At 39.7% G+C, this 13,240-nt stretch overlaps 2 protein-coding genes across 2 annotated transcripts in view; one reads left to right on the forward strand and one right to left on the reverse strand.

The window, feature by feature from the left end:
- The window catches only part of elapor2a (endosome-lysosome associated apoptosis and autophagy regulator family member 2a), an 18,537-nt gene extending 7,113 nt beyond the window's left edge, over positions 1 to 11,424 (forward strand). The window contains exons 5-22 of the mRNA XM_061721965.1: positions 581 to 670; positions 2,130 to 2,235; positions 2,315 to 2,467; positions 3,456 to 3,544; positions 3,633 to 3,813; positions 4,250 to 4,378; positions 4,937 to 5,027; positions 5,115 to 5,217; positions 5,302 to 5,439; positions 6,141 to 6,404; positions 6,486 to 6,659; positions 6,759 to 6,945; positions 7,692 to 7,791; positions 7,884 to 7,985; positions 8,093 to 8,219; positions 9,969 to 10,147; positions 10,369 to 10,537; positions 10,616 to 11,424. Of these exons, the coding sequence (XP_061577949.1) occupies positions 581 to 670; positions 2,130 to 2,235; positions 2,315 to 2,467; positions 3,456 to 3,544; positions 3,633 to 3,813; positions 4,250 to 4,378; positions 4,937 to 5,027; positions 5,115 to 5,217; positions 5,302 to 5,439; positions 6,141 to 6,404; positions 6,486 to 6,659; positions 6,759 to 6,945; positions 7,692 to 7,791; positions 7,884 to 7,985; positions 8,093 to 8,219; positions 9,969 to 10,147; positions 10,369 to 10,537; positions 10,616 to 10,684 (2,451 nt within the window). The 3' untranslated portion in view covers positions 10,685 to 11,424. The remainder of the gene's footprint in view (positions 1 to 580; positions 671 to 2,129; positions 2,236 to 2,314; positions 2,468 to 3,455; positions 3,545 to 3,632; positions 3,814 to 4,249; positions 4,379 to 4,936; positions 5,028 to 5,114; positions 5,218 to 5,301; positions 5,440 to 6,140; positions 6,405 to 6,485; positions 6,660 to 6,758; positions 6,946 to 7,691; positions 7,792 to 7,883; positions 7,986 to 8,092; positions 8,220 to 9,968; positions 10,148 to 10,368; positions 10,538 to 10,615) is intronic.
- A 955-nt stretch (positions 11,425 to 12,379) lies between these two features.
- The window catches only part of grm3 (glutamate receptor, metabotropic 3), a 60,196-nt gene continuing 59,335 nt past the window's right edge, over positions 12,380 to 13,240 (reverse strand). The window contains exon 13 of the mRNA XM_061721968.1: positions 12,380 to 12,506. Within this exon, the coding sequence (XP_061577952.1) occupies positions 12,436 to 12,506 (71 nt within the window). The 3' untranslated portion in view covers positions 12,380 to 12,435. The remainder of the gene's footprint in view (positions 12,507 to 13,240) is intronic.

Genomic DNA, 13,240 nt, shown 5'->3' on the forward strand with positions numbered 1-13,240 from the left:
AAATGTGATATGTCCCCCGTCATATAGTGTGAAAAACAAGTGTGGTGGTTGCTCTTAGCTGGAACTCACCTTCCTCATTCTTAGGGAAGCGGTGATGTGGACTTGACTCAGCTTTTCATGAAACGATGTAATGATTCATGAAATGTTGTACAGAGGTTGTATTTATTTTAATTTTAAGGAGTAGTTGAACACCAGATTATTTTTTCTTTTTCTTTTTAAATGTCCTGATACATAAAACCTTAAAAATATCAGAGGCTGCAATTTCTCTAAGTCACGGTATGTCTTCAAACTGTTGTTGAACACTTCAGGACGTCGCCAAAATGCACTTCTCCTTCACTGTGCCCGTGGCTTGTCAGGTTATCTGTAATTGCACGTTGCCACAGCGTGCTGCGTCCAGGTTGAGTGCTTTTTAAATGCAGCGCTTAAGTGGTTGCACTCAGTCGTCGCTAATGATGAGTATGTAAGTCAACATCTAGTTGGAAGGACGTCACATTCAGACTTGATGGTCTTCATGAGCAACCCCACCTTGATATGTTTCGGCGTTGGAGAGTTTCACGTGACGCATATGATTTGTGTTCAGATCCAGAACGACCAGTGTCAGGAGATGGATCAGTCGGCTGACACCAAGTGGCTGAAGCTCACCAATCATGGCGAGTGGGCAACTCACACGGTAAACATTTCCCGTTTTTAGTTAAACAGTGTTGTTCACTGAGACCAGGCCTTCGGCAGCTGGCCTCAGTTTTCCAAATAAAAGTGCTGTGCAGCAGTAAGCAGTACTCGAGTTGTAAAAAAAAATCAGGGGGGATGGTGGATTTTATCATATGGGGACAGATAATTTGTGCTGATTACAAATAATATAATATATTATAAATAATAGCAGTGACCAAAACACCTGCAGAAATACTGTAGGAATGACATAGCAGCAGTTAAATGCAGCCTTCTGTAAGCTTTAAATATCCACTGGGCTTACATTAAATACATCAAAACACAACAATAAAAAACAGTTTTCTGAACTTATCAATATGACTCTGTCCTTCACAGGATAAGTAAAATGGATCACTGCAAAAACGCAAAATCTTAACAAGAATATTTGTCTTATTTCTAGTTAAAATGTCTCATTTTAGTAAAAAAATCTCATTACACTTAAAAGAAGACTCATCACTGGAAAAAACAATTTTCACCTGTTTCAAGTAGATTTTCACTTAAAATAAGTAGAAAAATCTGCCAGTGGAACAAGATTTTTTTCCTTTTAATGAGAAGATAAATCTTGGCAGATTTTCAAGTGAAAATTTACTTGAAACAGGTGAAAATTGTCAAATAAGTTTTTTCTGGTGATGACTCTAAATGTTGAAATAGCAGTAAAACCACATTCATTGATGAAATGACATAAGGGATGGAAAGGGGGGATGTCAGTTTTACAGGGGGATGATTTGGACCGTTTTTATTTCAGGGGGGATGCCATCCCCCCTCATCCCTCCTCAACTCGAGTACTGGCAGTAAGTGAACAGATGAACGGAGCCTCTTCATACACGGAGGGAAAAGATATTGTGAATCATTCTCTTTAGTAAATTCCTCTTGACATTGTAAAATGAGTTTGTGTAGGCAGATCCGTTTTTGCAACATGAGTAAAGTGGGAGTCCAGTTTCTGGATCCCGTTGAGATGATCATTTAAAAAATCTTTTTATGCCTGTTTAATTGGTTTATGTAGAAGTTTGATCAGTATAAGTTCAACAATTCACACTGTGCCAGTAAAAAGCCTTAGGTGCAGCATAACTGTTTGTGTAATTTGCATTCTTTGTTTTTTTTTTTTATATAAATAAGGATTGATGTTTACGCTTTTACAAGCCTCCTGTAATTAATGAGTTCAATCTACAGAAGTACAACCTTAATTCAGTTACATGGTGTTCTCTTATGCTATAAATCACTTGATAGGAAGTGATTGTGGGGCTGATTACTGTTTATGCTTCACAATACTCATAGAGCATGTTTCTCTTATGTTTTACATGTCTGTAAACACTCTTGTTTAACATTTAGATGGCATATTTTACAAATTGAAGACATTGTAATGAGGTTTTTCTTGACTGTGTTCGTGGCAAATCAGTTACCCAGGAATAATACGTGTGTTTTAGGTGAATTTGAAATCTGGTACCAACATTTTGTACTGGAGGACGGGAGGTGTTTTGATGGGGACCAAAGTGGTGAAACCTGTTCTGCTGAAGAATATTCAAATTCAAGGTCAGTGGCTTATTTATCTCCTACCTAAGACATAGAAAGCATTTCCTACTAGCTTTTCCTCCTTATTTCTCTCCACCAGGTGTTGCCTATACATCTGAATGCTTTCCGTGTAAGCCGGGGATGTTCAGTCGAGCTCCAGGATCCTCCACATGTGAACCCTGCCCCCGGGACACTTATTCTGGCCACGGGGCCAGCTCCTGCACGCCCTGCAACACCACAACTCAGTATGCAGGTAGCTGCACGATTCACAATACATGAACTGATTTCACAGCTGCTCACAGAGTCGCAGACTGCTGTTAACTGCAAAGAATATCGAGAGGACATTTCCTATTTTCAGCCACATACGTGATACTGAAACATTGGCTCAGCATGATGAACGAGTGCGATTGCAAGAGAAAAGCAAGTTTTGGCAGATGGTGTGCTGAGATTTGCCATTCTCTTTTTTCTGTTCTTTCTTTGACATATTACTTGCATTTTGTTCTCTGTGTTGTTTTATGATGATAGAATATTCTTCCTGAGCCTTTTCTGGTTATATTGCTCAAAAATATTGACTCGACCCCTTTTTGAACCAAGTTTAGATTTAAAAACAAAGAAAAACACAAGTGACTCCTGGAAAACTTTAGCTCTCTGCAAGCAAATATAAAACTAAATCCAGTTGTAAAGTTAAGTGTCCTACTTTTATCGTAAATCACTTAGTTTGCTACTATGTTGATCTGCGTTAAAAAAAAAAAAATGAAAGCGCAGTTTTCGCATCATAGAAAAAAGCTGATGTGACGAATGCGTCATTCATGGCTTAAAAGCAACACAGGTCACTTTGGTATTAATGAATCAAACCATTTCCACATGTAAAGCAGTCAGTGGACTTTAATGAGCCTTCTGTTCCTAGTTTTCTACTTTTCAGTCTGGTTTTAATAAACTCAACGTGGGCCTTTATAAACACACTCCCAAAGCCTTATCCTTTGATAGCGTTGGATTTAAGATGTTATGAATACACTTCCAGTAAAGTGAGTGAATATGCTAGACTGTTCAGATCCTCTTTGATTTAGGTTTGGTATTTAATAACACTCTTTTTTTGTACTTTGTGGAGTCTCCGAACAGAACACTAATTAAAAATTGACAAAAAAATAAACAAACAGAGCATTGTAGACTATGAAATAAGTGCTGCATTTTCTAGGATTTAAGGTAAATGTTAATATCATCTCATCCATTCCATTTCAAAGTTGAGGGCTCAGCGGTGTGCAAGGATAGACCTCCGTGCTCCAAGAAGGACTATTTCCAGATCCACACAGCATGTGACCATGAAGGCAAGGTGAGAGTTAAGAGGCCGCCTTTGATTTTCAAACTCGTCGAATGTGCTCACGTTATAATATTACCTTCCAACTCGTGTGTGATTTCAGACGCAGATCATTTACAAGTGGATTGAACCCAAGATCTGTCTGGAGGGTGTGCCTGGAGCCCAGATGTTGCCTCCAAGCGGTGAACGGGAGCCGTGTCCGCCGTGTAACCCCGGTTTCTATAACAATGACACGGCCACCTGCTCTCCCTGTCCAGCTGGGACCTACTCCGATGGGACGAAACGTACTGAAAACTGCTGTTAATTACCTTGTTTTTCTTGCTGGGGCTTTTTTCTTTACTTTTTTTTTCTTGGACTGCGAATACTTAATCATCACATAATTCAGTCTCTAGTATGATTCAACATTTACAGTAATCAAAGCATTTCTTGATCCAGTACAAAAGTCCTAATTTCACTGATATTTAAATATCCTTAACTGACCATGGTATAATGACTGACATTTGGCCCACGAGCTGCACCGTCTAGCATGGATGTCCAGCATTTTGACCCCACTGATTTAAGTCAATCGCTTAAAACATGGTTTTATAGGCGTTTAGCATTTTATTTTTTTAGCAATACTTTTGTCCCTACGGCAATATACTTTTTTAAATGTGAATCAGCTTGTTTTTGTGTTTTGCAGTTTTCTTGATTCTATTTTTCCTCCTGGTCTTTTCTCCCCAGCATGTGAGCAGTGTCCAGCAGGTACGGAGCCCAGCTTGGGTTACGAGTATAAATGGTGGAATGTCCTTCCATCCAACATGAAGACCTCCTGTTTCAACGTAGGCAACTCCAAATGTGACAGTATGAATGGTGGGTAGTCCAGAACTATTCCTTCTTTGTTTAGGTATTTTTGTTTCTGCGACATGCACTTCTATCAGAAGAAAGGAAGTGATATTATCACTTAAATGGTAAATGTGAAGTTCTGATCATCAGGTAGGTAGTTTTGCAAAGAAGACTGAAAACAGAAAGCTGTTTTTCTCTCAAGATGGAAAAAAAAATGCTACTAGTGTGTCTTTATGTCATCCCTTTTGTTGTACCTGTTTGGATACAATTCGTCTCCACGTCCACAGAAATTCACAGATATTCATTTTTTTGTGTCTTTTTTAAGTTTTGTCCTAAGGAAGGGACGGTGCTCTGAACTGGTTGTGTTATTGTGTATTAACTTTGCTTCGTGGAACACTGCTATTAAGATTTTTTAATTTTTAATAATTTTTCTTCCTTGCCATGCACATGGATATGTGTGTGTGTGTGTTTTGTTTTTTTTATGCTGCCAGTGTAGTCTGATACAGAATTTTCAGTGTTGATCAAGTTATTCTTATTTGACTATGAACGTCTCTCAAAACAATTGTGACACGACTTTCCTCTTAGGTTGGGAGGTAGCGGGTGATCATATTCAGAGCGGAGCAGGAAGCTCAGATAATGATTACCTCATCCTCAACATCCACGTCCCTGGCTTCAAGTAAGCATAGTCTTGTGGGATTTTATCTGTGCAGCAGAAATGCTTCATTTATTTATTTTCTATTCTGTCCAATTCAATCTTCATCAGACTGCCGACATCAGTGTCGAGCCACTCGGCGACAGAATTTGGGCGAATCACATTTGAATTTGAAACAGTGTGCATCGGCGACTGCGAGCTCTACTTCATGATGGTGAGAACAGCTCCTGGTGTTTGTTGCTCTGCAAATGACTTTTGTTGATGTTCGAAGAGTTAATCTGTTGGATGTATATTTCAGGATATCAACAGGAAGAGTACTACAGTGGTGGAATCATGGGAAAAAACTAAACAAAGACAAACCTATACACACATAATGACCAAAAATGCTTCTGTGTCCTACACGTGGGCTTTCCAGAGGACTAACCAGCCTTCGGACGTAAGTTTTAGAAATATTCATACTACAGATGTGTCTTGTTGGAAAGTTATATCATTTGCTCTAAAATGTTTTCACTGCGTTATTCTACATTTAGACATGATTTGCACAAAAGCAGAAATTTCAAGGTAATTTTGACCCTCGCAAGGTGCAGTTAACAACGACCCCTTCAAGAGAATGGTGTTATAGTCAGTAGGGTATGTTGGTGTAAAATCTAAACAAAGGCCTCAGTTCATGAACCCTCCATCAGGAAAACGTTAAACAACAACGGTGTACATGAAGCTGCAACTTGTGTTCAAATGCGATGAAGTTCGGTCGCATTTAGAAATGTAGAATTTAGTCCAGAGACTGGTCTCAGACAACGGAAATTTTGAGATTTTCAGAAACTATTACAGGTCCAGAAAAGCAAGAGGTTTCAAAAACCCCCCAACATTTTTATCATCCTCCTTCAGCTCTATAAAACAATTCTGCAGTAGCTCCTTGCTGTATTTCTGAAGTAATTAAACCAAACAAGTAGCGCACACATGGGACCCTGCATGAAATAAGAAGATTGGAGAATTTGCTGGAGGACAATCAGGGAAGATGCTTAATATACTAAAGATGCAGTTCAAGTCTCTTAAAACACTGTTTATGTTTGAATGTGAGAAATTCAAGGCAGGGCAGAAGCTCATCTCTTATAAACTATGAATGTCTCACTTCTCCAGGTACGCCGATACATAAACGACGTGGCGCGAATCTTCTCCATCACAGTTAGTAACGCGGTGGATGGAGTGTCGTCGAGCTGCAGGGTGTGTGCCCTCAGCGCCCAGCCCTCCAGCTCAGCGTGCGTGCCTTGCTCACCTGGACATTATATTGACACGCTCAACAGCCAGTGCATAGAGTGTCCACCTAACACATATCTCGCCCCACACACTACGCTGGGTTTGGATGCCTGCAAAGCCTGTGGACCGTCCAGCAGGAGTGACAAGGTCTGCTAATGCTAGGACAAAGGAATCGAGTTTGCTGATTTCAGATGATCCACATCTATTAATCTGTTTTGTTCTTTCCAGGATCACAGGTTATGTTACAGCGACTGTCGCTTCACTCACACGGAGGGCAATACCACCCTGACGTTTGACTTCAGCCGTCTCGGCTCTGCGGGGACGCTGATGAACGGTCCGAGCTTCACCTCCAAAGGAACCAAGTATTTCCGTCTGTTCAATATCAGCTTGTGTGGAGGACAGGTGCGCAGAGAGGAAAATGCAAACGTGTAGAACATTTTCAAAGATGAAATGCGCACAAATGGAAAGCCTTTGTCATTCGCTCGCGTTCTTTCTCTTCAGAGTCACTTGGCAGTATGCAGCGATAATGTTACAGACCTGTCAGTATCTGACTCCCAGAGAGAGAAAGGTGAAGGGCCCAGTGCTGTCAAAGCCTTCATCTGCCAGTCAACAATAATTCCAGCTGGTGGACGAGGCTTCCACACGGCACTCTCCTCACAGTCCATTAACCTGGCTGACACATTCCTAGGTAAGTGGACATGGTATGCAGACAGTGTATGTGTGTGTGTATGTATGTATATATATATATATATATATATATATATATATATATATATTAGGGCTGGGCGATATGGACCAAAAGTCATATCTCAATATTTTCTAGCTGAATGGCGATACTCGATATATATCTCTATTTTTTCTGTGCCTTAATTGGGGTTTCCCCCAAAGTATTATAGCATAGCATCTCTGTTAGCTTAATTTCTTTCTGAGGCAAACCCTTAAAAAAACAGTCAGTTTTAATACAAAACCTCGTGCCAAATGTCACACAGGTTCCTTTGTTAACAGAGGTCTGCACAATATCAACATGTATAAAACAAATGAAATAAAAATAAACTGCCTGCATATATAGAATAAAAATGCTTCTTGAATAAAATAAAACAAATATCCCTTTCCTGCATAACAATTAAATTAAAATACACTGTAATTAATACAATGTAGACAGTCACAGGCAGACTTTTCCACTGAGGTTGACAGTTGTGCAAATAACAAAACATTTGTGAACATTTAATGGATATAAACGATATTGTCTCGTACCATATCGTGTTTGAAAATATATCGATATATATTAAAATCTCGATATATCGCCCAGCCCTAATATATATACACACAGAGACCAAAAGTGACAAGTATGTTAAATTCCTCTTACATAAGAGACATGATAAAAACTTTCACATATTACTGGAGATATCTTTATTTGTTTTATTTTTTAAACAGGTGCCACAATAGATGATAATTTTGAAGGCATAAGGGTGAAACCAGAGCTCTATCCCCAAAGATCCTCTAAGAAAGTCCCTGATGTCAACTTCTACTACAGGTATCTCTTTCACGTCAGATGTTGATTTGGAAACTAATAACATCAGCAGAGTAAGGTCCTTACTTTTATTTCCCCCTATTTTTGTCGGGAAGATCCTTTGAGGCGACCTCGTCCTGTGAGTCAGGTCGGAGCGCAGTCGTGACACTTCGATGTAATCCAGAGAAAAGCGGTAAAGGAGAGCTTTCAGTTCCCAGGTATGACTCTTCTTCTTTGCAGCAATCGCATGATGTCAGTTTAACTTGACCATATTTTTGATTTTTCGGGTATAGAGTTAAGATGGTGTGCTTTATGGCTTTTTCAGTCTCTGTCCTGCAGGAACATGCGATGGGTGCACCTTTCATTTCTTATGGGAGAGCTCAGGTGCTTGTCCTACATGCACAGAGAGAGACTACCATCGGATAGAGGAAGCCTGCAAAGGTCGACAGCAGGTGTGTCCCTGGTTAATGTTGAAGCCATAAGAACTGGAAAATGTTTTGGCAAAACTCACACTCACACAACCCATGTTTAATAATATGTATGTACTACATACCGTGTACTGTTCTCATGGGTAGTATATACTTATGGCACTACACAGGCAACGTAATTAGTAACACGTTATGACCAGTTTTTGAAAGCAGAATTAATTAATGGCATGGAGTAACACTATTGTGAACACCGGCCGCTGTTGTTGCACGTTGTATTATGGGATACAGTATGTGGGGAAGTGTCTCCAAACTTTTGGTCTGTACTGTATATACAGTAGATACATTATACTGCAGAGTACATTTTAGTAAATCACTAAGCACTTAGGGCCTGATTTACTAAGATCCTAAATAAAGAGTACTAAATTGCGTGTGCACTGAAAAAGTTTGCACGTGCTGTTGTTGTGTTTTGCGGGTGATCAACTAAGAATGCTTGCGCAATTGATAACAGGTGCAAACCTCAGTATTTAAATGAGGTGTTGCGCGTCTTACGGTTTGCGAGCGCAAAATGAAATTTGACGAGTTGGAGTTAGAGATATTAGTGGAAGAGGCAAATTGTTGTGCCGTATTCAGCACCCCTGCCGTGAAAAGCACCCCCTCGTATATTCAATGATAAGTAGACCAAGAAAAAAAACAACACACTGACACTTCAATATATTTATATATACACACTCACACAAACACATACTTAGGAGTTTATATTATATATATTTACAAATATTATGGAAGACAACACAGTAAGCAGGCTATTAATCAATGACATCAATAACCATTTACCCGATTTTTGTTATCTGTGACTGTGATTGTGGGAAAGTATGACTATTGTGGAATCCATGAGCGCATTTAAACATGAATCATTAACACAAAACTGGACGCTAAACAGAACGTGACACGGAATGAGAATATAATTTTTGTCAGACGAGGGGGTGCTTTTCACGGCAGGGGTGCTGAATACGGCACAACACCGGGGTATGACAACTGCAGAACAGGCGCACAATAAGAAACACTTTTTTCTCCATGAAAACACGTGATTTATTTATTATCACAAATAAAAAAATGAATGTGCCTCCTGTGGCAACCTTTTACTGAATAATACTCGATTTAACATTCAAATAAAATATTTCTCCTTTTGCATGTGGAGAATCCTCACCACAAGTTGAGCCACCCCCACCCCAGTCCTCAAATCAGGCACCAACAAGCATCCCTGCGTAATGCTGGGCAGATTAGCACCTTCCTTTCGAACGTATTAAATACAGACGCAATCACAATCCCCGCAAAAACTTTCAGGCTTGGTAAATCTCATTGCGCGTGGTAAATGGACATATTTGCATTTTCCCCTCCCAGTATTTAGCCATTACTGGCGGGTACGCCCCATATTGATTATTCATCAGGGCAAAAGTACTAAATGAACAGCGTGTGCTATTTTGCTCATTTGAGAGACGCAGTCCTCTTTGCACGCTGTTAGTAGATCAGCTGACACATTGGTTTGCGGGTGATGTCAAGTTTGCACACGTTTTTACACACGCAAACCTTTAGTAAATCAGGCCCATAGTGTGTAGTCTTAAAAAAAATGCTTTGTATTGGGTTTAAGTAAATTACATCAAGTTTACGCTGGGGTAGAATCTGAACTATGAAACTTCATACCTAACACTTGTCGGGGATGTTCTTGTTCTGTTCCATTCTTAAGTGATTTTGGATGTGTACGTTTATCTTCAGGATGTGCTGTATGTGTGGACTGAACCAAAACTATGCATTGGAGGCGTGAGCTTGCCTGAAAAGAAAACATTGCCATGTGAGGGTGTGGAGTTCTGGGTTCGTCTCGGTGCAGGGATGGGAACTTTCACGGCGGTGCTGCTTGCCTCGCTCACCTGTTACTTTTGGAAGAAAAACAAACGGTACGCAAAACCTCCCTCTCTCTTTCCCCCCTGTTCCTTTCTTCCTGGACCAGCCTCTGATCATTACCCCTCTACGAGGTTCTTCCCTCCCACCTCCATCCTCTTGTTCTCCCATCTTAAGAGCCCATCTTTTCCATCACTTTTCCTTTCCTGTCCTTCTTTTTTTGTTTTTTTGTTCAGGTTTTCCAGCATTAACTGTTTCTTTTACTTGTCTCTCTAAGGCTGGAGTACAAGTACTCCCGGTTAGTCATGTCTGCTAATAAGGAGTGTGAAATGCCAGTGGCCGACAGCTGTGCTGTGATGGAGGGAGAGAATGATGGAGACATGGAGGATGAAGTAATGTACACAAAACCTTCTATACTTGGCAAACTCAAAGCCATGGCATCCAAGGTGAGACCGACCGCATCACCATACCGACTTAAGTCTCACGGTGGTAAAATCCTTTTTAATTGTTGCTTCTGCTTTCAGGGAAATGGTGAAAACTATGAAAATGTGCAGCTGAACTCGTCCCAGTCCAAAGCCTTGGTGTGGAGCTAGAGCTGTGGCAGAGTGAGCCAGAGGGATGGGAGATATCAGAACCCCGAGACACTTTCCAATGAGTGGCCCCTTTAAGTAACCGTCCCTGTTATTGGCTGTGCTACCTGGATTACCACCAGTGTGTATGAACACAAATAGAAACACACATCATGCACTGAGCACCAGGTATAGAGAAGTCACACTGACACGGTGGCCTTAAAGCTTGGGACGACAGAGCCATAGTACTGTAAAGCAGGTGTGTGTGTGTGAGAGTGTGTGTGTGTGTGTGTGTGTGTGTGTGTAAGTATGTATGTATGTGTGCGCGCGCCACCAACACTTTCTGATCTTTTTTTTTTTTTACTTAAAACTGATGTCAGAAACGTCGTTAGAAGAGCTCAGGGTAAGACAAGGACCGATTTGAGTTCTTGTGTGCTTTATTTTTGTTTTTATTTATTTCATTTTGTGTAATTTGTGATATTTCTTTGAAAATCGTGGTGTGTCACGCCATCAGGATCACCTCGGTCCACTGAGTTTTCATCTTCTGTAGATGCATAAACAGATTTATTTTGTTTCTCTATTTGACAACCGTTTCCTGTCATTCATTTGTTTTCGGCTGTGTTGATGTTATTGTAGTGAGGCGAGCTGCTCAAGGATGGAAAAAGAACATGCCATATTAAGCTGTTGTGATTTTGACTGTCCGTGTGCATCGAATAAATGATGATGTATTTATGTATATTTGGACTCGGTGTGATTAAAATGGTTAAATGACCAGAGGTACAAAAAAATGTAGGTAAAATGATTGTCTTTGTACCCAACTGCCTGAGCTGGACTGATAACTCGGCAACTAAAAGCTGACTAATTAACCTTTTAAAATGCAAATAAAGATGATTAAAAAAGGAGAGGAAAAAAAACATGATTCAGTTGTGAAATCCCATTGTTAGATCATTTGTATAATTATCTGAGGAATATTACATTAATCAAATGTTCCTTTAGTTTACCTACAATGACGTAGACAATACTTCATAGGTCAATTAGTCAGAGAGAACTTAAATCAATTAAAACATGGTTTCTGCTCCGCATAAATGATACGGGTTTAAAAGAAAAGTAATCTGTTATTAGCGCTGCATTACTGTTCATTATAGCCTCGTATGACAGGCGTGTAAATGGAGCCTCACAAATTGAGCGCTGCTAAAGCTGAAGCTGAACAACTCATTTTCTCTTATCTTTGCTGAGGCTTTAATGATGTAGCTGATAATTTGTCACTCAGCCGTTTACAAGCAATTCAACAGCTCATACTCAGTTTTTTTTAATGACCGACTATCATTTCAAAAGATTTGTTTTGTTGTCCAAAACTTAACAAAACCCTCTGCTACTTTGCTTACAAAGCCATTTCATCAATGTCCAGATCTGTGACCTGCTGATGAAAAGCCAAAGTACCCCAACACCCCCACCCGCCAAAAAAAGGATGAGCTACAATCTGATGCGAAATCAGTCGTAGATTAATTTTAACACAATTGTCTTTTTCTGAATATTATGTAAATTTTTTAAGTGACTGGACCACCCAAAATCTTAACATTAACATACTTAACATTCACATTTAGTTTTGAAAATTAAGCAAAACTTGTTTAAACAAAAGGTCTGATGTGGGTCCCTCTGTTTAAACAAGTTTATTATGCTTTGTTATAAATAGTATATGACAGCTATCAACACAAAAATTGGTTTGTTGTTAGAGACGATGGCTCCTGCTTCACCAGCAAGTTGACTACCTTCGTTTACATGGTTGGAGTCCAAGTATCTGAAGGACTTCCTGGATCCGAGTCCTCCCATCCGAGTAGTGACTGATCTGAAAAGACATAAATCCTTTAGGCCTTCGTCTCATTTCCATATATCCTCCGTAAATGTAGGTTGAATACAAAATATGTCCCTCGTGTTCCACGTGGAGAAGTGCAGTTCTGTATGATTGGCCTTCTGCCTGACTGCCACCTCGTTGCTAAAATAAACTATAATGTTTACAGTGGTCTACAACAGCCTTTACAATAGAACGCTTTCAGATGTAAGGATCTGCTCCATCGTACAACTAAATAAAGTTGGCTGGCAATTGGGTTTTCCAACTCTAACTACAATTGCAATTTAAATACCGTATTTTCTGGACTATAAGCCGCAACTGCATATAAGCCGCATCCGCTCTATTTAAAAAAAAAAGATATACAAGCCGCAGATATTTATGTTGTTAGATTAGATATTTACTACATGTACAGAAGGATTTTGAACTGTAAATGATGTACATGTTTGTACCTAAATAGATCCTTTCCTAACAGTGTCTTTTAACACGGCAGCAACTTTGCTGATTAAAACGGGACAGAACCAAGATAAAATAACCGGTATTTATTTATCTATTTATCTGTTTGAAATCTGCTTCTACCTACTTCTATCTGCTAAAGAAGAAGTAGCATATTCTTCTTTGCATTTATTTTGTCTTAGTTTTGATTCTAATTCCGGTTAGAGCGCCCCGAAAAATCCACAGAATAGCTGCACCTTTGTATAAGCTGCATGGTTCAAAACCTATGAAAAAAGTAG

This window comes from Cololabis saira, chromosome 5 (assembly GCF_033807715.1).
Source record: "Cololabis saira isolate AMF1-May2022 chromosome 5, fColSai1.1, whole genome shotgun sequence".
Taxonomy (NCBI): Eukaryota; Metazoa; Chordata; class Actinopteri; order Beloniformes; family Belonidae; genus Cololabis; species Cololabis saira.